The sequence below is a fragment of the Salvelinus alpinus genome, chromosome 20 (assembly GCF_045679555.1).
Source record: "Salvelinus alpinus chromosome 20, SLU_Salpinus.1, whole genome shotgun sequence".
NCBI classification, from domain to species: domain Eukaryota; kingdom Metazoa; phylum Chordata; class Actinopteri; order Salmoniformes; family Salmonidae; genus Salvelinus; species Salvelinus alpinus.
In genome coordinates this window covers 48059161-48085544 of record NC_092105.1, presented here as the reverse complement: position 1 = coordinate 48085544, position 26384 = coordinate 48059161, and the positions used below count along the sequence as shown (strand labels likewise).

Below are 26384 nucleotides of genomic sequence, written 5' to 3'. Positions count from 1 at the left end.
GTGTCCAAACTTTTAACTGGTACTGTATATAAGTTTGATAATTTTATTTGGATAAGGTAAATACAGTGTCTTATAAGCCCATTTGGGCTGGGCATTATGAAGATGCATTACACTATAATAAAATAAATCTAATCAAATCAAATAATACAGGAAATAATCACTGCAACCTGTTGAGGTTAGCATAATGAGAACGTATGCCATGTTATGTGATGGGACCAGCTACATTGTAGAGTTCTATCACGTGACACTATGTCAACAATTTTAATTTGCTGATGTTTAAACTTAACTGTTTCTAGTGTTCTCAAGTATGGCCCCCAACTGTCTGGTGAAAAATCTTTGACCATACACTGTACACTGAGTGTACAAAACATTAGGAACGTTGACTGACCATGACAAAGGCTAACCAGGTGAATTCAGGTGAAAGCTATGATCCCTTATTGATGTCACCTGTTAATTCTCTGGTACAAGTGAGACGGTAGCGTCCCACCTCGACAACAGCCAGTGAAATTGCAGGGTGACCAATTCAAAACAGAAATCCCATAATTTAAATTCCTCAAACATACAAGTATTATCCACCATTTTAAAGATAAAATTCTTGTAAATCCAACCACAGTGTCCGATTTCAAAAAAGGCTTTACTGCGAAAGCACACCATGCGATTATGTTAGGTCAGCACCTAGTCACAGAACCATACAGCCATTTTTCCAGCCAAAGAGAGGAGTCACAAAAAGCAGAAATAGAGATAAAATTAAACACTAACCTTTGATGATCTTCATCAGATGGCACTCATAGGACTTCATGTTACACAATACATGTATATTTTGTTCGATAAAGTTCATATTTATATACAAAAATCTCAGTTTACATTGGCGGGTTATGGTCAGAAATGCATTGTCTCAAACAAACATCCGGTGAAAGTGCAGAGAGCCACATCAAATTACAGAAATACTCATCATAAACATTGATAAACGATACAAGTGTTATTCATGGAAATATAGATAAACTTCCCCTTAATGCAACCGCTGTGTCAGATTTCAAAAACGCTTTACGGCGAAAGCACACTTTGCGATTATGTTATGTCGGCACCTAGCCACAGAAACCCATACAGCCATTTTCCAGCCAAGGAGAGTGTCACAAAAGTCAGAAAGAGCAATAAAATGAATCACTTATCTTTGATGATCTTCATCTGGTGGCACTCCCAGGTCTCCATGTTAGACAATAAATGTTCATTTTGTTCGATAATGTCCCTCTTTATGACCAAATACCTCCTTTTTGTTCGCGTGTTTTGTCCAGTAATCCAGTAATAAAAGGCTTGTGCACTAATTCCAGATGAAAAGTTTTAAAGTACAATAAAAGTTAGTAGAAACATGCAAAACAATGTTTAAAATCAATCCTCTGGTTGTTTTTGTCATAAATAATCAATAATATTTCAACCGCACAAAAGCTTCGTCAATAGGAAAGGAGAAACAAGAAATGCGCGTTCCCGATCAGGGCGCATGGCTGATGAATGGAAATGTCCACTGGCCATTGATTGAAAGTGCTGTATCTCCCTCATTTTTCAGTGTAAAAGCCTGAAACAATGCCCAAAGACTGGCCACATGTAGAGGAAGACACGGAGCTCGTGAACTGGGTCCTTAATCTTTGTATGGTGGATAGGCTTACAATGGAAAAACAGCCTTTCAAAATAATAGTACTTCCTGGTTGGATTTTCCTCGGGTTTTCATCTGCCATATCAGTTCTGTTATACTCACATACATTCTTTTAACAGTTTTGGAAACTTTAGTGTTTTCTATCCAGATCCACTAATTATATGTATATCCTATCTTCTGGGCCTTAGTAGCAGGCAGTTTAATTTGGGCACGCTTTTCATCCAAAATTCCGAATGCTGCCCCCTACCCTAGTGAAGTTAAATCCACTTCCATCAGTGTAGATAAAGGGGATGAGACAGATTAAAAAATTAGTTTTTAGCATTGAGACAATTGAGACACGGATTGTCTCTGTGTCATTCAGAGGGTGAATGGGCAAGACAAAATATTTAACTGCCTTTGAATGAGGTTTGGTAGTAGGTGCCAGGCACACCGGTTTGAGTGTGTCAAGAACTGCAACGCCGCTGGGTTTTTCACGGTCAACAGTGTCTTGTGTGTATCAAGAATGGTCCATCAGCCAAAGGACATTCAGCCAACGGCAGACCAGTGGTTGAAATGGGTCATTGATGAAAGAGGACAAAGGAGGCTGACACAAATTGTACAGAGCAACAGATGGGCTACAGTTAGTCAACGGACAGTCCAGTACAATATTGGTGCCCAAACACCCATAAAAGAATGATCAACTCGTCAATTGGGGTGGCACCCGATGACCTTATAGAGTTCTATTTCTTTCAGCAAAAAACAAGAAACTGCGGTTGCAGTGGGCTAAGGAACAAAAACACTGGACACTGGAGAATTGGAAAAACATTGCCTGGTTTGGTGAATCCCGGTTCCTGCTGTTTCACGCTGATGGAGAAAACCACATGAGTATGTTAATCTATCATGCCACATGTCAACATTGCAGGCTGCTGGTGGTGTGATGGTGTGTTTTCAAGGCACACATTGGTCCCCTTGATAAAATTGGGCAACGATTGAATGCCACATGATATCTGAACATCATTGTCTATCAGGTGCATCCTTTCAATGCAGCAGTGTATTCATCTACCAATGGATTTTGTCTGCAGGATAATGCCCCATGCCACAAGGCTAGGATTGTCCAGGAATGGTTCCATGAACTTGACAGTGAATATAGCTCACTGCAGTGGCCAGCCCAGTCACCAGATCTCAATCCAATTGAGTATCTGTGGGATGAGATGGAACGTGCTATTCAAAGTAGAGATTCACTACCAGCCAACTTGACATAGCTGTGTGAAACATTGGAGTCAACATGGGCCTACATTCCTGTGGAATGCTTTCGACACCTTGTAGAGTCCATGCCCCGATGAATTGAGGCTGTTCGGAGGGCAAAAGGGGTGCAACTCAATATTAGGAAAGTTTTCCTAATGTTTTGTACATTCAGTGTAGTTGACCTGTGTGCATTTAAAAGTTGTACACGTGAGGTCTTTTTAATCAAGATTAATTGATTAAGTTGCAATGTGTAATGGCATGAGTGATAGTTTTGGAGACCAAGATTTGTTGATTCAAAGAAATATTCTTATCTTATATGCCAGCAGCATACCACCCTGCATCCAGCTGCTGGCTTGGTTCTGAAGCTACAGTAAGCAGGGTTGGTCCTGGTTGGTCCCTGGATGGGAGACCAGATGCTGCTGGATGTGGTGTTGGAGGGCAACTCTAATATATATATATCCCAAGGCCCCAGGGCAGGGGTTTGGGACATAGCCCTGTGTAGGGTGCTGTCTTTCGGATAGGACATTAAAGGGGTGTCCTGACTCACTGTGGTCACGAAAGATTCCATGACACTTATCGTAAGAGTAGGGGTGTTAACCCCAGTGTCCTGGCTAAATTCCCAATCTGGCCCTGATACCATCACGATCACCTAATCATCCCCACTTTACAAGTGGCTCATTCACCCCCCTCCTCTCCCCTGTAACTATTCCCCAGGTTGTTGCTTTAAATGAGAATGTGTTCTCAGTCAACTTACTTGGTAAAATACAATTTCAAAATAAGATGAATGCACAAATTGTATTTTGCTCTGGATAAAAGTGTCTGCTAAGTGACTAAAATCTTAAAATCTTAAACAGATTGAGAAGCCTGTGTGTATGTGCAGAGCAGTAGGTAGCTACAGTGCTGTGAAAAAGCATTTGCCCCTTTTCTGATTTTCTTTCTTTTTGCATATTTTTGACACGGAATGTTATTAGATCTTCAACCAAAACATATATTAGATAAAGGGATAGCTGAGTGAACAAATAACACAACATGTGTATAATTAATTCCATTACTTTATAAACAAAGTTATGCCCTTTTGTGAAAAAGTAATTGCCCCCTCACACTCAATAACTGGTTGTGACCCCTTTAGCTGCAATGACTGCAACCAAATGCTTCCTGTAGTTGTTGATCAGTCTCTCACATTGCTGTGGAGGAATTTTGTCACACTCGTCCATGCAGAACTACTTTAACTAATCGACATTTGTGGGTTTTTGAACATGACCTGCTCATTTCAGGTGCTGCCACAACATATTATTGAGGTTTAGGACTGACTTTGACTAAGCCATTCCAAAACTTTACATTTGTGGTTTTTCAGCCATTCTGATGTAGACTTGCTTGTGTGTTTTGGATCATTGTCTTGCAGAATGAGCCAGCTGCGCATCAGCTTTAGGTCACAGACGGATGGCTTGACATTCTCCTTTAGAAATTTCTGATACAGAACAGAAGTCATGGTTCCTTCAATGATGGCAAGTCATCCAGGTCCTGAGGCAGCAAAGAATCCCCAAATTATCACACTACTACCTCCACCATGCTTGACCATTGGTATTGATGTTCTTACTGTAGAATGCAGTGTTTGGTTTTCGCCAGACATAACTGGACCCATGTCATCCCAAAAATTCCCCTTTTGACTTAGAACATTCTTCCAGAAGTCTTGGAGATCATCCAGGTGCTTCCAGGTGCTTTTTTGGCAAACATGAGTCAACTTGTTGGTCATGCACAGAGGCGGAGGCAGAAATATCCATGTGGCTGGGCCTATGTAAAAGTGACTGGGCTAACATTTTCCAGCAAAAATACACAGATATCAGTGGTGTAGTCGTGGTGCATGGGGAAGTGGGTATACTAACATTTTGACAAAATACTTCTGAATGGCCTGCCTGGCGAATTAAATGAAAGGTGAACAATTGAATGTGGAACAGATAGGCTACTCTGAATGATCTAAAATCATGGTAATGTAAAATACATTCACCATGATATCCAGAATGAAATAATAGGCCTAGCCCTTATGGCTGATATGTTAGGCTGAGGGACCAGATAAGCGCAGAGGTAAGAAAAGGAACAGATTTCCTCTGTGATCGTGCATCACATGAGAACGGGAGTTCCTACACTTTACAACAGCTGAAGGCTTGGATGCTAGTCGCTGCTGAAGGCTTGGATGCTAGTCGCAGTTAGCCTAGAGTTTAACAACTATGGGACAGAAACCGAAGGCTTGCTGGTTCGAATCCCCGAGCCGACTAGGTGAAAAATCTGCCGATGTGCTCCTGTGCAAGGCACTTAACCCTAATTGCTCCTGTAAGTCGTTCTGGATAAGAGCGTCTGCTAAATGACTTAAATGTATGCTGATTCATCTCTGTATTTTTCTAGAGGAGATTTATGGGTTACGACATGGTTTCCATATTTCTACCCTAATATTGCTATTGTTGTATAACATTTCTAGGCGGTGGTCTTTGCCACATGATTTCTGTAGGCTGAGGCAATTTTATCTGTAGGGGAAATGATGATCGCTAACGGATCGAGTCAGGGCCCTGACCTACTATAAACATCATAGCCTCTCCCTAAAGCTCTTCTATCGAGAAGCAAAATAAAGAGGCAAGGCTAAACTGTGGAACTCATGAGACATGGGAATAAATGCACAACTCTCGTTGTGAATGTGAATGTGAATGTCAGGAGTCAAAGAACAGAGCTGAGTGCAGATCTGTCTGGTGCTGAACTCTTTGATCCGACTTTCCCAGGCTCAGCCAGCGCCTGCCAAGCTGCATTACCTCCCCGTGGTGCTGAATAATAAAGGCCTATGCTATGGTTTCACACTTTTCACACTTTTCACACCCATATTGCCAAATATTTCACGTGATTTGTGTTTGTATAGGCAACTTATGTGCATGATTTCTCTATTGTACTACATCATGTATACAGCGTATACCTCCACTACACTGCTTTGATACAGCATAAGTGGGGATTAACAAGTGAGTAAACGAAATGCTCACTGAAAGAAGTGGGTATACCTGCGTATAACCTCCACTACAACACTGCCCGACATATTTAAGTGTAAATTTGTGCAATCACATTGCCTCGTTTAACATAACAGAGGATACATGTGACAAACAAGGCTGAAATTATTGCCAAGTAGGCAGCGCCTGTGCGCAACTACACAACCACTTACAACAACACTGCTGACATAACAGGCTGACTGTCCGAGACTGACAGTAAACAGACTACAGCAGCAGACAAATGCAATGATGAAATGTGAAAAATGATGCTTTCACAAAATACGGATAATGGATCAAGTGTACAGTCCGACAGTCAAACCTCATGAAATAATCAACATATTATCAGGTCAGATCGAGGCGTGGACGCCTACCGCTTGCTGTTAAAGATGGAGAGTATTTCATCATAATGCAAAAAGTCACTGAGTTCCCTTTGAAAGGAGAACAGGGCAAGATTGTTTAGACGTGCAGTCGGCATGCAAGATCTGATGGATATTTTGATACGGCCTGCAGTGGGGAAGAGTCTCTCAACTGTACATGAAGTCATAGGAAGGGTGATGATGGCCCTAAGTAGTATATAAATGCTAGGGAAAATATCAGGACTGCAGCTGTCCAAAACTTCAATAAGGGATGGGAATTCCTGACCTCCCCCTACTTTCCAATGCAGTTGTTGAATAAACACAGTTAATTCAGCATCCTCAACAGAGATATGATAGTGATCACATGGGGCCAGCAGTGATTATTTCATTGCAAAAGTCCTAAACCCAGCCTCTACTGCTCTCATTATCCCATATGGATCCTCCTGGAACCAGGTGTGCAGCTCAGTCATCTGTCTGTCCAGGATGATGAGTCTAGCGGTTTTGGACATCTGCTCTAGTCGGTTTAGAATTTAGAATTTTGGATATGAATGTAAGTATTTCCAAAAAGTTGCCCTTATTAAGCCCTTCTTTACTCTCCCCATGTCCACGTAGTGCTATGTCCTGTTTAGCACATACCATAACAATGTCCTGAACCACTATGATGTGATAACACTTGCTCTCTACCAATGAAGTCACGGTTAAGTTGATTTAAAACAATACCCCGACTTTGATTGGCTTGCACTGTAGCCTTGAAGGATGCCTCGCAAAGGTGCTTCCAATCCTTAAATCCATCTCTAACAAATGAGCCATTCATAGTGGTGTTGGGGGAAATGTCTACACATTTTACAGAAAACAGAGTCCCTTGTCGAACTGTATTCCAGCCAATAAAACACACCTTTGGGAAACGCTCACATTTTTGGTTGTGTGGGTGGTTCATCAACTGCAGACAAATTCGCAGGTGGACTCGTGAAGACATGCTCACCGTGACGAGGCGGGCCTGGGCGATGGTGAGCTAGCTGGGCTGTGGATGTCGAAGCAGTGGCCATGCTAACCTCCTCATGGGCTGACGATGACTCTGACCGATTGGGCTCGGCCGATGGAGGTAGTGGACCAGGTGTTGTATCTTCATCCTCCGTCCGTGACTTTTTGAAAAAGCACATGAGTGAACTTTGTTTTTGCCATAACTTGGGTCCAAAAATGTGCCCACAGTTAGCTAGTTAGTACGTGTGTAGGGGAGGTGGGGGGTTACGATGTAATTAATATAACAAATAATAAAATAACAAATGAGATCCTTGGCACATCCTACTGCATTTTTCAAAATTTGTGATTAGCCAGGAGACAACACAAACACAAACATTTTGTTAATTAAAAAATATATATTTTAAGCCATCCTGATTGGGAAAACCTGTGTTCAATCTGGCAGGGACTCTGCCCGGCCTGGCCTTGTCGTCGCTTCACATCTGGTCATGCAGCAAGACATCAGAATGGTTGAAAAACAACAAATGTGACGTTTTGTAATGGCCTCGTAAAAGTCCAGTCCTAAACCTCATTAATATGTTGTGGCAGGTCCTGAAATGAGCATTTCATGCTCAAAAACCCACAAATGTCAATTAGTTAAAGTAGTTCTGCATGGACGAGTGTGACAAAATTCCTCCACAGCAATGTGAGAGTGCTGACCAACAACTACGGGAAACGTTTGGTTGCAGCTGGAGGTGGCACAACCAGTTATTGAGTGTAAGGGGGCAATTACTTTTTCACACAGGGGCATTGGGAGTTGCATACCTTTTGTTTATTAAATATATGAAAGAAGTATCCACATTTTGTGTTATTTGTTCACTCAGGTTCCCTTTATCTAATATTAGGTTTTGGTTGAATATTTATTAACATTCCATGTCAAAAATATGCAAAAATGTGACCTGATTCAGGAAACGAGGCATATGTCACAAGTCATTACTTCACAGGAGAGTGATTTGAACAAAATAAATATTTCTTTAGCGAAATGCGTTTTTTGGGCAGAAATGACTTCTCGAACATGTGAACTTTCATGTGCCTTAATAACAAACTTGTATGCCATCTGTAAATACAAATAAAATTGTTAAAATTACGAGCCTAGTTGATTTAGCCACAGAAAAAAAAGCAGCAACCTTCCCGCTAGCCATGATTGGCTGAGATAATGAGTAGGCTGGACATACCGAGAGATGAGTTTGGATTGGTCTGCTGTGTAGCTTCTTGTGTCTATGCTTAGATAATCATTTCTACTATAGTTTTTCTGAAAGATATAACATTAGCCATGGAGAACTGCAGACATGTTGCTACTGCACTCAATAACATTGCTGCCCTGAATTTATCAGGCGCTATCGACAAAGGTCAGTGGGAAAAAGTTGATGGACTACTTTCTGGAGGACGATCAAGCCATGCTGACTCTCTCTGACTCTGAAAATGTAATAAAGGGGTTTGCAGTCTACAGTTTCAGATATACGTTTCAAATTTTGTCAGAAAGTTATTTTCATTGCAAGTTAAAGCTTGCTGTGAGCTAGCCAGCTGGAGGTCGATATCTGGCTTGCTAGCTAACATTGAACCTATTTGGTTAACTTTAGCTAGCTATGACAATCGGTTTGTATTGCTAGTTAAAGATTGCTATCTTTGCTTATTTGAGCTGTTTTTGCCATGATATGGACTTGGTCTTTTACTAAATAGTGCTATCTTCTGTATACCACCCCTACCTTTTCACAACCAACTGATTGACTCAAACATTAAGAAGGAAAGACATTCCATAAATTAACGTTTAACAAGGCACACCTGTTACTTCAAATACAGTCCATGTGACTACCTCATGAAGCTGGTTGAGAGAATGCCAAGAGTGTACAAAGCTGTCATCAAGGCAAAGGGTGGCTACTTTGAAGAATCTCAACTGTAAAATTTTGATTTGTTTAACACTTACTACATGTTTCCATATGTGTTATTTCATAGTTTTGATGTCTTCACTATTCTTCTAAAATTTTGAAAATAATAAAAATAAAGAAACCCTGGAATTAGTAGGTGTGTTCAAACTTTTGACTGGTTCTGTATGTCATATGTTTTACAGTGAAGAATAAAGATGGTTAACTAGGGGTCCTGGTTTCCAGCCTTATCAGATTTGCAAAGACAATCTAGGTTGTGATCTTTAAGGCATATTGTATCAAAACCTTTTCAACAATTTGCAGCATTCAAATTAAAATGTAAATTTCTTATTGGAGTCCTAGTAGTGCCTCCCTGTTTCAGCTTATTTTCTTCTGTTTGGTGCATAATAAAGACGTCCGTAGTGCGTGTGAATGTTCAATGTCTGCTTTCCCCTCTAGGCTTTTTAGCAGTGTGGTCTGCTGTATCTCATGTTCAACTAGCTCTCATAGTCTCACATCAGGATTAGACGTTCATTCATCTTTCTCAAACGTCAAATTTCGAGGTTTGTGTTTAAGGTTAAGTTAAGCTGGATTCAGACATTCAACCTTCTGCACCAGAGCCAGATGCTTAAGGTTAGGCTTTAACTCTGAATGGTTAAGGTAACGGTTTAACGTTTGGAATAGGCTTAAAACAAAAATCTCAAAAAAACGTTCTAGCACTGGATTCAAACATGCAACCTTTGGCACCACAGGCAGTTGCTTAGGGCCATCCACCATCCCCGTGATCCCCGTCCACAACACCATAGCAAAACTGAAACCAACTTGAAGGTTACAGCGCTCACTGTTGCCCCTAGTGGCCAGTTTCCACATCATCTCCCGATGTCCTCATACATGGAGAGATGTCGAATACTGACCTGGCTGCTCATTATACCACTGGAGCAGCTCCAATAAGTGGCCGTCAGTATCCCTTTCAGAGGCGTATCGCTAAACAAACGAGTATGCTAGATGTCTTGGAGGAAGCTTTAGAAGGATTCAGCAGGATTCAAATGGGCATACAGAAAGATGTACCACACAAGCATATTGAGCAATGGGAAATATAAAACATGATCACATAGACATTTCTGATGTGAGTTCGGGATTGTGCGGATCGTGACGTGACCAATGCACACAGATGTATCCGCGTGCAAAGTGCACACACACACAGACACATATTCATACACACACATTAAATCACACGTAGATACTTGTACACACACACACATGCTAAGTCAGATACACAGACAGACACACACAAAATAAAGATGTTGTTTAGCAGGAGGCCTGCTTTATCTGTTGTCGCAACGTCCTCTCTGAAGTTGTCTTTAATTAACAAATGTGTTTGTTCTCTCTCTCTCTCTCTCTCTCTCTCTCTCTCTCTCTCTCTCTCTCTCTCTCTCTCTCTCTCTCTCTCTCTCTCTCTCTCTCTTTCTCTCTCTCTCTCGCTCTCTCTCTCTCTCTCTCTCTCTCTCTCTCTCTCTCTCTCCTTTCTTTCTTTCTCTCTCACAGATGTCGGCTCAGGCTCGGGAGATGATGGTAAGATTGCTCAACTATTTAATCTTCACTTGTTTTCATTATCCCTTGCTGTTATCTCTGTAGTCATTCTCCTTCCCTAGAAACAAGACTGATCATGACACACTACTTGGAATTGAGGTTTCAAATAACACGTCTTTCAGATTGGGGAAAAAATACATCTTCACAAACATGCACGCATGCCCTCAGTGAACACACTGCATGGAAAATTTGACAAACACTTACACACACACACAGACATGTTTGTATTCTCTCAGACAAGCAGACACATCCTGACACACACCATGCTATTATACCCTTGAACTAAACATTCATGCATGTATACAGCAAACGCACTCTCAGGTGCTTCGGACACACTTGTACACACCCCTGTACCAAGCTATTATACACAGTCACATAGTCTTGCCGATTCTCGGACCTCTTCCAACATACACACTCCACCCCCCCTTCCCAAAGCAATTATACGCACATACAGTCCACTTCTGAGAGCAAAGTGATTGTGCATCTTTTCCCCTGAGTGTGACAAGTGAGAGACACGAGACCATGGGTTGCGTACCAAATAGCACTATATTCTCGATATAGTGCACTACTTTTTACTAGGGCACATAAGTAATGCACTATGTAAGTAATATGGTGCCATTTGGGATGCAGCCATGGTCACAGAGCCTGACGAGGGAAATTAGTATCCTCTCTGTCGCCTGTCTCTCTCTCTCTTTCTCTCCATCGCCCTCTCTATCTCTTTCCCTCTCCTTTCCCCCCTCTTCACACTCCTCCTCTTAATTCAGAAATGACTCTTCTCCTGGGGTAGCCAGATGTGCGTGTGTGTCCGTGCGTGTGTGTGTGTGTATGTATTACCCCTTTCATCTAGACAAAAACAATAAAAGAGGGGTATACCTGCAAGGAAGTGGAAAATAATGTTTGAAAGGGGGACATAACATACAGTGAATTATGCCTGAAATAGGTATTAGTATGTGAATGGGGTTAATTTGCACAAGCAAATGAGTGGTGGGAGTCAGAAGGGGTGTAGAGTGTGCAGACAATTAGAAAGGGGATTGTAGTATGGTGGCAGATCTGGGATAAAATTAGAAAGGAGTGGGAATCTTTGGAGCAGATGACAGGAAAGGTGTGTGTGCTTACATGCATGTGTGTAAGAGATTTCATTCTTGTAGCTGTATATTCTGTATCCAGGTGTTTGTGTAGCTCATGTACTGTTGATTTGTGTGTGTATGTGTGTTTGAGTGCACTAGTTCGTTCATGCTCACATTTGTGTGGTCCTGTGTGTATGTGTGTTTGTCCATGCAAGTGTGTTCATTAATGCATGCTCGTGCTGGAATAATCAGTATCCCAGAGTCAGATATGAGAAACATATTACAATCTTCCCATGGACCTGCAAATGAGAGATGGACAGAGAGAAGCAGGCATTAATAACAGAGTGGAAGGTTATAAGGTTACAGAGTGGAAGGTTAGAAATAGGACGGAAATTACCAGAGAGATGAGGAAGAGAAATTAAGGGAGAAGCAGGAGGCAGAGAGTGATAACAGAAGTAGAGCGATAGAGATGGAGGGAGGATTGACAAAGATAAGGAGGAGGAGGAAGCGCTAGATGGAGAGATAGTAGAAAGGAGAGGATGGCAGGAAGAAGAGATGGAGGTGGAGAAAAGATGCCAGTTTATGGGGTAAAGAGAAGGCAGAGTTATAGAAGGGGGGTTATATAAAGACAGAGTTATAGAAGGGGGGTTAGGGTAGTACAGAAGTGCTAGCACAAGAACAGCCACCAATAAAAATTAGGGATGCACAATATATCAGTGAACATATCGGAATCGAACGATATTAGCTAAAAATGTCAACTTCGGTATCGGCCCGTTGTCTATTTTAACACCGATGTGCCAAACCAATGTCAAAGCTGATGTTTCATACCTATAAAACATAGGTACATGACGTAATGACGCCATGTAAAATTCTGCGCTACACATGCAACACAGCATTCCTAACCTAGCCCACAATGTCTGCAGTGTGGATCGAGCAGTCAACAAGTCGAGCAGTCATTTGAAAGAGTAATACAATTTCAGCGAGACAACTCAAAGGTGAAATCCATTAATGCCAAGATAATGGAATTCATTGCCCTTGACAATCAACCATTCTCTGTCGTGGGTGATGTTGGCTTTCGCCGACTGGTCGAGCACTGGTACACATGTTGCCCTACCGGAGTTACATAGTAATAGCGTCACTGCTATTAGCTTCACGACATACTGTGGAACGTCGTTTGGATCTTTGCTTGTCAAAAAAGATACACGTCAAATAACACAGTTCTATTATAGAATGTTGTGTGTTCTGAATTTGCACGTGCAAGCCAAGTGCCACCACTACTATCAGTAGCACTGTCAAAGCTGTACAAAAAAGTCTGCAAACAAGCAAGCACCGGCCACGAACAATGTGTTTACAATACCGCGTTGGTAATACAGCATTATTTGTTCGACGGCAAGTTCAGGGATGGCTAGGTTTATCTTGGTACCTAGCTAGCACCAATACAACCAGCATGAAAACAATGACCAGTAGGAACTGCAGTCATTTTCATTATTCTTAGCAATGATTTCGGAATACTTGTGAGTATCATCTAGGTTGACACTTGCTGTTCACCTAGTGAAACTGAGCTTCAGTTCATGAAAATAAATAGCTAGCCAGCTACTTAACCCTTAACCCAGTTGCCCAAAGCTAACGTTATAAGCAGCCAGCTAGCTAGGTTATGTGTTGTGTTGTGAACCTAGCCACAATAAGGATTAGGCACAGTAGTGGAATTTGCGGTTTGCCTTCAAAATAAAAGTACCTCTTTGAAAGTCATGCAGACGGTTACAATTGGTGGAATCAGGCCATATTTAGACTAGATAATGTTAAATAAGGTTGGAATGTGAAGCAATGAAATGAGGTATCAGTCTACTCGGTGACACCCACAGAACACAACTGTGAAGAGTATACGGAAATATTTGCGTTGTAGCTCTTTTCGCGTGACTGTGACTGTGTGAAATCACCTCCCCAGTCAGCCTATTGTGTGTATTGACATTCATACGTTGCACTGTACAGCTTTACCTAAGGATTGGGGATCAATGAAAGGGGGTATCAGTCTACTCAATACCCAATATATTTTTTCCCAACGTCCTCCTCAGAGTTATCAGACTCCAAAACATCCACACAGTATTGTTTTTCCTCAAGAATAGTGTTCAATACACATATGTTGACAATACATGTGGCTCAATTCATGGTCGTTTCAGAGTCCCGCAATAAGAGCTACGACAGTAATGTTCTCTGGGTGTCACTGAGTAGACTGATGCCCCATGTCATTGATCCTCAATCCATAGGTAAGGCTGTACAGTGAAATAATTATGCACCAAATGCAATTCTAAAGTATAATACATTTTGTCAAATTAACAAATTATTGTCTTTTGTTTATTTTATATAACAACATTCCAACCTCGTTTAGCATGAGCTATTCAATTATGGCTTATTCTACTATTTGTATTCATTTGCATCACTGTCAATGACACTTTTATTTTGAAGGCTAACAGCAAAGTCCACTATTGTGGCTAATCCTTAGGGCAGGTCGAGGACAGGCAGGGGTTCGTGATCAGGTCAGAGTCAGGCAGGTACAGGACGGCAGGCAGGCTCGGGATCAGGGCAGGCAGAATAGTCAGAACCTGGAAAACTAGGGCACAAAACTTGAGCAAAAGGAAGATGGGAAAGCACGCTGGTAAGACCTGACAAGACAACCATAGAACACAGGTATATATACACAGGAGATAATGGGAAGATGGGCGACACCTGGAGGGGGGTGGAGACAAGCACAAAGACAGTTGAAACAGATCAGGGTGTGACAAACACATGATTAAAAGGCCAGTGAAAATTGCAAACAACCATAAATACATTAATTTATTTTGACATCCTAGAAAGTGGTACTATTCACTGCACTTTCCCCTAACCTAATCGACCGTATTCATTTCACATTTCAACCGTAAAAAATGATCAATACACCTGTCCAACAACAGGGGGCGCAAGGGGAAGCGGAGTGGTTTATCTTACTTAGACAACCTTGTCCAGTTAAAAACCTTTGCTTGCTTTTAAATCTATTTCCACTTTTTCTTTGCTTTATGTCCAAGGGAAGGCTATTCAAATGCCGGTATCGAAAAATGTGCTCCTCGCTGTACTGTTTCAAAGACATAACACTAGCTCTGGCATTGTAACTGTGCTGGTTATAGACCATATCAATGTGGTTTTTCATATAACCTGGGGCACGATCAGTTAAGGTGTCAAACATATGATGGAGTTTAAGTTGGTCCACTCTGGACTCCAAAGGCAACAGGCCCACCTCCCGGAACTCCTGTACCGCTATGTGGGTCCTAGGAGGGACGTTCAACATATACCTGATAACATTTAGCATGAACCCCGTTCTCTTTTTCAGATTTTTTGATAGCCCAATATACCAAGCAGAGACAAGCAATTTCTTAACTTTGATGTTATTAAACTATTTCATGATAATTGGTTTGCTGCTAAAATCCTTTCTAAAATGTCAATCAAGGTCTCCCGAAATTGATTGATCAGAAAGGGACACACCAAGATAAGTTAAACGTGTCTTAGATTCAATCTCCGTGCCTGCACAGTATCTTGTCAGCCCTAAGCAATCTTGGGTTTTGGTCCAAACAAAATCGATTCAGTTTTTCCCAAATGAGGCGACAATTTGTTGCCAGTCAACCAATTTCTAACAGAATGCAATTCTTTAATCAGGGTCTCCTCTATGTAAGCTGTATCCTTCCCTGATACCAGTAAGGCTGAGTCATCAGCATATAGCATAAGTTTGCACTTTACTGTATCTTGTAACGGCTTTCTTCTGTGGACGAAGGATCGGACCAAAGCGCAGCGTGGTTAATGTTCTAAAGACGATAACCGTGAACACTACAAAATACAAAAACAACAAATGTGAAAAACCGAAACAGTCCTATCTGGTGCATAGACACAAAGACAGAAGACAAGACAACCACCCACAAAACCCAACACAAAATACCTAAATATGGTTCCCAATCAGAGACAATGACTAACACCTGCCTCTGATTGAGAACCATATCAGGCCAAACATAGAAACGTAAAAACTAGACACACAACATAGAATGCCCACTCAGCTCACGTCCTGACCAACACTAAAACAAAGAAAACACAAAAGAACTATGGTCAGAACGTGACAAATCTGGCATATCATTGACCTATATAAGAAATACGAGAGGCCCTAAAATGTATCCCTGCGGTACTACACAGGATATTTCTTTGGACTCTGACAGAACATCCCCAACATCACATACTTGTGTTTTGTTGGACAGATAAGACCTAAACCAATTCACTGCTACATCATTTAGACCAATGCATTTCAGTTTCCTCAGGGAATATCATGGTCCACAGTGTCAAAAGCTTTATCCAAATCTAACATGAACCTACCTGTATAGTTCCCCTTCTCACTTTCCTGCTTGATGAGGTCAAAAGGGTAGAGAAGGCAAGTATCAGTGGCATGAGCTGTTCTAAAGCCAGATTGAACTTCATAAAACATGTTTGTGCTCGAAGGTATCCCTCAACTTGATTAAAAACTAATCTCTCAACAATTTTGGACACAGGCCAGTAGTTTCCTAAATTTATTTTACTGCTGTGCTTGTGGAGCAGAACCACTCTGGCTGTTTTGAGATCATTGGGGAATTTACCACTATTAATAGAAAGTTTTACAATGTGCGTTATCATTTTAGCAGTGACGCAATCACTATTCTTTATGAATCTTGCAGGAGGGTTCCAACCCAGCTGCTTTGTTTGTGCCCTTAAGCATACCAGATTGGAAACTTTGTTCTCTGTTACCATGCACAGCTCATAACAAATCGTTTGTGATACCGTTGCTATTGTAACGTCTGCTTCAAACGCATAGATCCCCAGAACGCAGCTCACTTTCCAGCTCACACGCTCAAACACCTAGATCCCCTGAACGCAGCTCACTTTCCAGATCCCAATCACCCGATTTCTGATCACCTGATCACGCACCTGTATGTCATTTACACACTCTATTTAGTTCAGTTCTTTGCACCCCATCATTGTGAGATATTGTTTGTTTTGATACACATTTCTATTCAGCGCACTGTTTTTTTCTCCCCGTATTAGTCCACCCGTGTATCGTCGTTTTTAGCCATCCGCACTAAAGATGCCTTTTTCCCCTATTCCCTGCCTGTACTTTTGCTGCCTATCAGATTTCCTGTCATCAACCTCTTGCCTGATCTCCCGGACTACGTCATTAGCCTTTTCCCTGCCTGTACTGTTGCCTTTTTGGACCCCCTGTGTTTGACCTTCTGCCTGCCCCTGGACCCAACTACCTGCCTCCTCCTGTGGTCCTTTACAGTTAAACACCTGCTGCGCCGTGCGCTTGAAACCAGCTCTGTCTCCCATTGTATTCATTACAGCTGTGGTAAAAGTTGTTAATGAAAGAGTGGCCATAGTCTCCAGAGCAGGTCTGTAACTTCTTAACCAGAGATGAGGCTATAGTGGTAAAAAAATTGTTAAAGTAACCTTTGCCTGGTCATAGCATAAAACTTCATCAATATCCAGGCCAATACTACATGATTTGACCTTTTGGAGAGTTTTTGAGCCAATGTCCTTTAATATTTTCCACAGTTTGAGGCTGATGTAAATTGTCAGTAACAGCGTCTATGTAATGTTGGGATTTGACCTTTAATATAACCATCATAATCTTGTTGTAGATTTGTCCATTTGAATTTAGCCAGGTAGCGATCTCTTTTCCTTCTGAGTCCTGAGATCTCGGAAGTGAACCATTTCCCTAACCGCTGTATGATTCAAATTTGTTTCATCGGAGCCATTGTGTCGAGTGCAGACAGTAGCATCTCTTTAAAAATATACACTACGTTTAAACAGCATACATTTCAAACAAGCCAAATATTACTTTGAGACTTAACAGCTTCATCATATGTAACTCGTTTCAGGAAACTAGGAATTTTGGGCAGAAATGCCTACTGGAACATGTGAACTTTTATGTGCCTTAATAACAAACTTGTATGCCATCTGTAAGTATGAATATAATTGTTAAATTAAGAGCTTAGTTGGTTTATCCATAAAAAAAGAAAAGCAACCTTCCCGCTAGCCATGATTGGCTGAGATAATGAGTGGGCTGGACATGCCAAAACATGAGTTCGGATTGGTCTGGCATGTAGCTCACTTCTGTCCCTAACATGAGTCTGTCAGTATGTGTAGGTAATCCTTTCTAACACAGCTTTTTGAAAGATATCACATAGTAGAACTTCGTAAGTGTTGCTCTCCACTTTCTGGAGGACTGAGTTTTGAAATCGGTGGAATTAGAATATGATAGCTAGGGAGATGGAGACATTTCTGGCTTTTGATTGCAAATATTCAGACAGAGTCAAAAAGAGAACACACAGAAGGCTGTTTGTATAAAACACCTGTCTCCGGATTAAATCTTCAAACTAAGGGCAACCATGGCATCCGTGACAGAGGGAGAAGTGTCCATCCATGTATACAGGTAACATAGTCTAGCTAGCTACATTTTCAGATATTACACATTTCTAATTTTGTTAGAAACTTGTTTTCATTTCAAGTTAAAATGTACTGTTAGCTAGCTAGCTAACGTTAACTGGCTGACTCACTAGCTAACATTACGTGTATGATCTGTGTAGTAATAATATCCGTGTCTCAGAGCCATTTGTATTGCTAGTTATAGCCTAATGTTAGCTGGCTAACATTGAACCTGGTTGGTTAGCTACCTGCAGATTCATACAGGGTAGTAGCGTTATGACTCCTCTGCAAAAAATGATTTCAATAGAATTTGTATGATGTCACAGGAACAATTGTCGATAGCCATTTCAAATTTACCAGCTACGTCTATCTACTCTGATTTCAGAGCACTCTATTCTGAGTGTGCCAGAGCACAGAATAACTGACGAATTTACGAACGCTCAACACCTGTTTTAATATGGCCAGTGTCAGTAAACGTTGGCAAAAAAACCCGAGATTAAATTGTTGCCAGCAGCACAGTTGAAGTCACCAACGCTCTGGATAACATAAAAACAGCCTAACCAGCTCTGCTAGAGTGACTGAGTGAGCTGTTCTCTCATTTGTGTCTGGAAGTAGCTCGCAAGCTTGCCAACGTTAACCAGTTAGCTTGGGTGCTTGACTGTTGTTAGGTCAGAATGCTTTGGATCAACCCTACTCCTTGTCCAAAGCATCCAGTGTGCGCTCTGAACGCTCCGAGACCGAAACGCTCTGAATTTACGAACAGACAATCTGACAACGAGTTTACGAACGCCCAGAGCACACTCTGGCACTCCTGATTTAAATTTATGAACACACTTGTAGTATAAACCAGCCTTAAGTCTTGAAGTCTTTGATTGTTTAGTACATAGCCTCACATGTGACTCCTTAGCCCTTGTTTGGGTCTGTGGGACCCATTTTCAATGTTTACTAAAAGAGAAAATATCAAATAAATTATTTCTTCAACATAAGACTCAGTGGCCTTTGCTAATTTTCTGGGAAGAGCATGTAAATAACACAATTTCATTGAGTGCACACTGTGCACCCCCTACACATTTATATTACATATGCTGTGTTGGGGTCCTCTGAACCTGAGGGTAGGAAAAGTGTGTGTGGGTGAAAACAAGTTAAAATGAAACAAAAATGTTTGCTGTGTGCCTTCACTCTGTCTTTCTCTTCCCGGGGCTTGCTGTTTTAAGCTAGCTGCAATCAGGTCAGTGTGGGACAAGTGGGTGGACCGCCTTCCCCTGTTTTAAAACCCATGGCCCAACATCACTGTTGATGAGCAGCTCATGCCATTTAGGGGCCGCTGCCCCTTCCGGCAGTACATACCGTCTAAACCCGCAAAATATGGAATCAATATCCGGGCTGCCTGTGATGCTGCTTCATGATATACGTGGAACTTTCAAGTGTTACAGGGACGCCAGATGGAGCCCCTGAGAAGAACCAAGGGATGCAGGTTGTCCTGGATGTGACACAGGGACTCCGTGGCCACAGCATCACATGCGATTAACTTTTTTACTTCGCACAAGCTGGGACAGGAGCTCCTCAAGAGGAAGCTGACGATGGTAGGAACAGTACGAAAAAACAAGCCAGAGCTCCCACCTCAGCTGTTGAAAATACGGAACAGGCCTATCAATTTATCTAAGTTTGTATTCACGGCCGACACGTCCCTAGTGTCCTACTTTCCAAAGAAAGGCAAATGTGGTACTCATCCGCTCCATAGGGATGGGAGAATCTGTGGCCAGGAACATCAAAAATCATAATGGATTACGATTCCACAAAAGGAGGAGTGGACAATTTAGACAAGCTGGTGACTGGCTACAGCTGCAAAAGAAGAACCCTATGCTGGCCACTTTTGATATTCTTCAACATCTTGGACATCTCCGCGAACACCGCGTTTGTCATGTGGATGGCGTTGAACCCAGATTGGAACAGAGAGACGCTACAAAGGAGACGGCTCTTTCTCTTGGAGCTGGTAAAGGCATTGGTAAGACTTCAAATCCAGAAGAAGCAACATATCCGAAGGACCCCAGCTTCTGCAGCCAGCGTGAGGAGAATTCAGGAGGAGAATACTGGTGCCCCATCTGCCTGACCCACAGAAGTAAGTGTGAGTGATGTTGCATGTTTGTGTGCCTGACTCTCCTACCTTGGCCTGCTGTAACTATATATCTGAGTGATATGTAGGTAAAATTCCAGAACTAAGTGTTTTCATCATTCTAGATTGCTCCAGCTAGCAACAAGAAGAAGCGATGTGTGTGGACCCAAGAAGGACAGGAAGACAGTACACATGCATCACGTGCAAGAAATACATTTGCAACCCACACACAGTAAAACTCTGTCCCTCATGTGGGATGTAGACCAGCCTTAATTTGTGTTCAATGGAGCTCATTTCTAATTTCCATAAAATACTATATGTAAAATTTGTCCATCCAATTGGTTCAAAGCAATAAACATCAATAGTGATGAAAACCTTGTTTAATGTATATTTGTTCAAGATAAACATGATTTATTTCACCCATGTCTTGATTAGAACATTTTATTTAAAAAATTATAAGTAGCGCTTTTATTGATAAATGTGATCTAGCAGAGGTAAATGGCAAATATTAACCATGTATGCTGTCTATATTGTTTGTAATTAATATGTCAACATCGAAGTAGTAACTATTTTTACATAAATTGCTATAGCTGTATTGTTTTAAAAACCCAATAATGTTGTGGGTCCATCAGACCCGCAAAGATTTGGTGGATAACAAAAAGATGAACACGACACAAGGGTTAATGAGATGGGTGGGGCTAAAGCTTAAGAGGGTGTGAATGGTGAATGGGTGTAGACAAAGAAGAGCTCTCCAGTAGGTGTACCAAAACAATCAAGGACCATTTTCTCAAAATTGAGGTTACAAATGTATCAACTTTCAAAGCAGAATTACTTTCCCATTGTTCCTCAACTGTAGTGTGTGATATACCATTTTCTAGCTCTGAGCCTCTACTTTAATCCAATGTAGTAATAAAAAAAAAACATTTTGCTACGTAAGACCGACTCGAGCCGGTCGGTCTGATATGACAAGGTTTGATATCTCCACACTTTGTGAACAAACAAATCAAAAATGTCTCAAGCCATCGCTTTTGACTTCTTCCTTACGGTCTTACCACAGTCTTACCACATGGACACACACACACTAATTTATCTATAAGCCCTGTGGGCATATAAGGATATGGGGACTTGATGGACAGCTCCTTCGAAGCAGGAAATGCTTTAAGAGATAAATCAAATCAAATGTATTTATATAGCCCTGCGTACATCAGCTGATATCTCAAAGTGCTGTACAGAAACCCAGCCTAAAACCCCAAACAGCAAGCAATGCAGGTGTAGAAGCATGGTGGCTAGGAAAAACTCCCTAGAAAGGCCAAAACCTAGGAAGAAACCTAGAGAGGAACCAGGCTATGAGGGGTGGCCAGTCCTCTTCTGGCTGTGTCGGGTGTAGATTATAACAGAACATGGCCAAGATGTTCAAATGTTCATAAATGACCAGCATGGTCAAATAATAATAATCACAGTAGTTGTCGAGGGTGCAGCACCTCAGGAGTAAATGTCAGTTGGCTTTTCATAGCCGATCATTAAGAGTATCTCTACCGCGGTCTCTAGAGAGTTGAAAACAGCAGGTCTGAGACAGGTAGCACGTCCGGTGAACAGGTCAGGGTTCCATAGCCGCAGGCAGAACAGTTGAAACTGGAGCAGCAGCACGGCCAGGTGGACTGGGGATACAGTATACTGTATAGATACAGTATACTGTGAGCGTAAGTGCACATTCAATACATTTCATTGTTATTATTTCTTATAAACAGGACATATTGTGTGTGTGTTCAAATCTCCTTATCTATATCTCTGGACCTACCAGAACACCATAAACCGCTTAACTCGGAAATGTATCTTAGGCCATTAAAAGACATTTGATTTTAATTGGGGGCTGCCCTGGACTATCTGTCCAGACCAAAAAAGTCAGTCTAGATGAAGAGGTGACAGGTTCATGAATGTTTTTTAAGCCTTGAGACAGTTGAGATGTGGATTGTGTGCCATTCAGAGGGTGAATGGGCAAGACAAAATATTTAAGTGCATTTGAAGGGGTATGGTATTAGGTGCCAGGCGCACTGGTTTGTGTTAAGAACTGCAACGCTGCTGGGTTTTCATGCTCAACAGTGTTCCTTGTGTATCAAGAATGGTCCACCACCCAAAGGACACCAAGCCAACTTGACACAACTGTGGGAAGAATTGGAGTTAACATGGGCCAGCATACGCTTTCGACACCTTGTGGAGTCCATGCCCCGACGAATTGAAGCTGTTCTTGGGGCAAAAAAGGGGGTGGGGGTGGTACAACTAAATATTAGGAAGGTGTTCTTAAAAAACTTCTCTGCGCTACGGATCCCTTTAGCGGGATCATTTTCCTAAACAACCGATGAATTGCAGGGCGCAAAATATTACTAACAATATTTATAATCATCAATCACAAGTGAAATATACCAAAACACAGTTTAGCTTGTTGTTAATCCACCTATCGTGTCAGATTTTGAAAATATGCTTTGCAGCGAAAGCAATCCAAGCTTTTGTGAGTGTATCAATCAATGCTACAACAGCTAGCCGCAAGTTAGCATGGTCACGAAAGTCAGAAAAGCAATAAAATGAATCACTTACCTTTGATAATCTTCGGATGTTTGCACTCAGGAGACTCCCAGTTACACAACAAATGTTATTTTTGTAAGATAAATATTACTTTCATAACAAAAATACGCCATTTGGGTTGCGCGTTATGTTCAGAAAACCAAAGCCTCGTTCTGTTCGACGAAAATTCCAAAAAGTATCCGTAATGTTCGTAGAAACATGTCAATTTTTTTTTATAATCAAACCTCAGGTTGTTTTTAACAAACATAATCGATAATATTTCAACCGGACCGTAACCTATTCAATAAAAGAGAGAAAGAAAATGGAGAGCTACCCCTCTGGCGCGCAGGAACTAATCAGAGGACACCTGACTAGTTTTGAAAAATCTCGCTCACTTTTCAAATTAAAAGCCTGAAACTATGTCTAAAGCCTGGTCACAGCCTGAGGAAGCCATTGGAAAAGGAATCTGGTTGATACCCCTTTAAATGGAAGAAAGACGGGACAGGAAACACAGATTTTAAATAAAGAAAATCACTTCCGGGTTATATTTCCTAAGGTTTTCGCCTGCAGAATCAGTTTTGTTATACTCACAGACAATATATTTACAGTTTTGGAAACTTTGGAGTGTTTTCTATCCTAATCTGTAATTATATGCATATTCTACGATCTGGACCTGAGAAATAGTCCGTTTACCTTGGGAACGTTATTTAAAAATAATAATAATAATCTGACCCCTAGCGTCAAGAGGTTAACAAACAAAGATATTTGGTATAGTGTATTTGATGGCAGTTTGCAAAACAAATGCCGATCCGATTGATAAAAATTATCATCAAATCATTCTGCTAGGTAGGTCTAACTTGCAATCAACATTTAATTGGAAAGCCTTAGAAAATGTAATTCAAACAGTGCATGATGGCTGAATTCTGTATCGCAAATATTTAACCCAGATTTCAGACCAAACATTTTAAATAGCTGGTTTGCATACCCATTGTTGCCTTAGCATTTACTGGTAGATGTCATAAGTTGAACCGTCTTTCCTACTACCCTACCGCTGCCGTTATTAAAAAATATATAATTAAGGGGGTAATTCAGCTTTATTCAGCAGATAGTCTAGAATCTAAAATATATTTTGATATGTTTAACACTTTTTTGGTTACTAAACTCAGCAAAAAATGAAACATCCTCACTGTCAACTGCATTTATTTTCAGCAAACTTAACATGTGTAAATATTTGTATGAACATAAGATTCAACAACTGAGACAAACTGAACAAGTTCCACAGACATGTGACTAACATAAATGTATTAATGTGTCCCTGAACAAAGGGGGGGGGGGGTCCAAATCAGAAGTAACAGTCAGTATCTGGTGTGGCCACCAACTGCATTAAGTACTGCAGTGCATATCCTCCTCATGGACTGCACAAGATTTGCCTGTTCTTGCTGTGATCTGCCTTACAACAGGCATACAAGCCCTCAGTCTAGCCTCTCTCAGCCTATTGCGGAGAGTCTGAGCACTGATGGAGGGATTGTGCGTTCCTGATGTAACTCAGGCAGCTGTTGTTGCCATCCTGTACCTGTCCCGCAGGTGTGATGTTCGGCTATACCGATCTTGTGCAGGTGTTGTTACACGTGGTCTGCCACTGCGAGGACGATCAGCTGTCCGTCCTGTCTCCCTGTAGCGCTGTCTTAGGCGTCTCACAGTACGGACATTGCAATTTATTGCCCTGGCCACATCTGCAGTCCTCATGCCTCCTTGCAGCATGCCTAAGGCACGTTCACGCAGATGAGCAGGGACTCAGGGCATCTTTCTTTTGGTGTTTTTCAGAGTCAGTAGAAAGGCCTCTTTAGTGTCCTAAGGTTTCATAACTGTGACCTTAATTGCCTACCGTCTGTAAACTGTTAGTGTCTTAATGACCATTCCACAGATGCATGTTCATTAATTGTTTATGGTTCATTGAACAAGCATGGGAAATAGTGTTAAAACCCTTTACAATGAAGATCTGTGAAGTTATTTGGATTTTTACGAATTATCTTTGAATGACAGGGTCCTGAAAAAGGGACGTTTCTTTTTTGCTGAGTTTACATGACTCCATATGTGTTATTTTGTAGTTTTAAACAAATCAAAATATATTTTATATTTGAGATTCTTCAAAGTAGCCACCCTTTGCCTTGACGACAGCGTTAGACACTCTTGGAATTCACTTAACCAGCTTCACCTGGTATTGTTTTTCCAACAGTCTTGAAGGAGTTCCCACATATGCTGAGCACTTGTTGGCTACTTTTCCTTCACTCTGTGGTCCAACTCACCCCAAACCATCTCAATTGGGTTGAGCTCGGGTGATTGTTGAGTCCAGGTCATCTGATGCAGCACTCCATCACTCTCCTTAGTCAAATAGCCCTTACACAGCCTGGCGGTGTGTTGGGTCATTGTCCTGTTGTAAAAACACTAAGTGCAAACCAGATGGGATGGCGTATCGCTGCAGAATGCTATGGTAGCCATGCTGGTTAGGTGTACCCTTGAATTCTAAATCACAGACAATGTCACCAGCATAGCTCCCCCACACCATCACACGTCCTCCTCCATGCTTCACGGTGGGAACCACACATGCGGAGATCATCCATTCACATACTCTGCATCTCACAAAGACACGGCGGTTGGATGCAAAAATCTTAAATTTGGACTCATCAGACCAAAGGACAGATTTCCACCGGTCTAATGTCCATTGCTCGTGTTTCTTGGCCCAAGCAAGTCTCTTCTTATTATTGGTGTCCTTCAGTAGTCGTTTCTTTGCAGGAATTCGACAATGAAGGCTTGATTCACGCAGTCTCCTCTGAACACTTGATGTTGAGATGTGTTTAATACTTGAGGGCGGCAGGTAGCCTATTGGTTAGAGTTTGCTGGATCAAATCCACAAACTGACAAGGTAAAAATCTGTCGTTCTGCCCCTGAACAAGGCAGTTATTAACCCACTGTTCCCTGATTGGCCGTCATTGTAATTAAGAATTTGTTCTTAACTGGCTTGCCTAGTTAATTAAAGGTTACATTTAAATAAATACAAAATAAAACTTGATCTCTGTGAAGCATTTATTTGGGTTGCAATTTCTGAGGCTCGTAACTCTAGGGAATTTATCCTCTGCAGCAGAGCCAGTTTCATCATACCGCTTGAAGGTTTTTGCGACTGCACTTGAAGAAACTGTCAAAGTTCTTGACATTTTCCGGTTTGACTGACCTTCATGTCTTTAATAACGGTAATAACGGACTGTCGTTTCTCTTCGCTTATTTGAGCTGTTCTTGCCATAATATTGACTTGGTCTTATACCAAATAGGGCTATCTTCTGTATATCACCCCTACCTTGTCACAACACAACTGATTGGCTCAAACGCATTAGGTAGAAACGACATTCCACAAATGAACTTTTAACAATGCACACCTGTTTATTGAAATGCATTCCAGGTG

The 26384-nt window shown here is 41.4% G+C and overlaps 1 protein-coding gene across 1 annotated transcript in view; it reads left to right on the top strand.

The window, feature by feature from the left end:
• LOC139547030 (tomoregulin-2-like) overlaps positions 1-26384 on the top strand; it is a 198434-nt gene that overhangs the window by 90947 nt on the left and 81103 nt on the right. The window contains exon 4 of the mRNA XM_071356078.1: positions 10676-10702. Coding sequence (XP_071212179.1) covers positions 10676-10702 — 27 coding nt within the window. The remainder of the gene's footprint in view (positions 1-10675; positions 10703-26384) is intronic.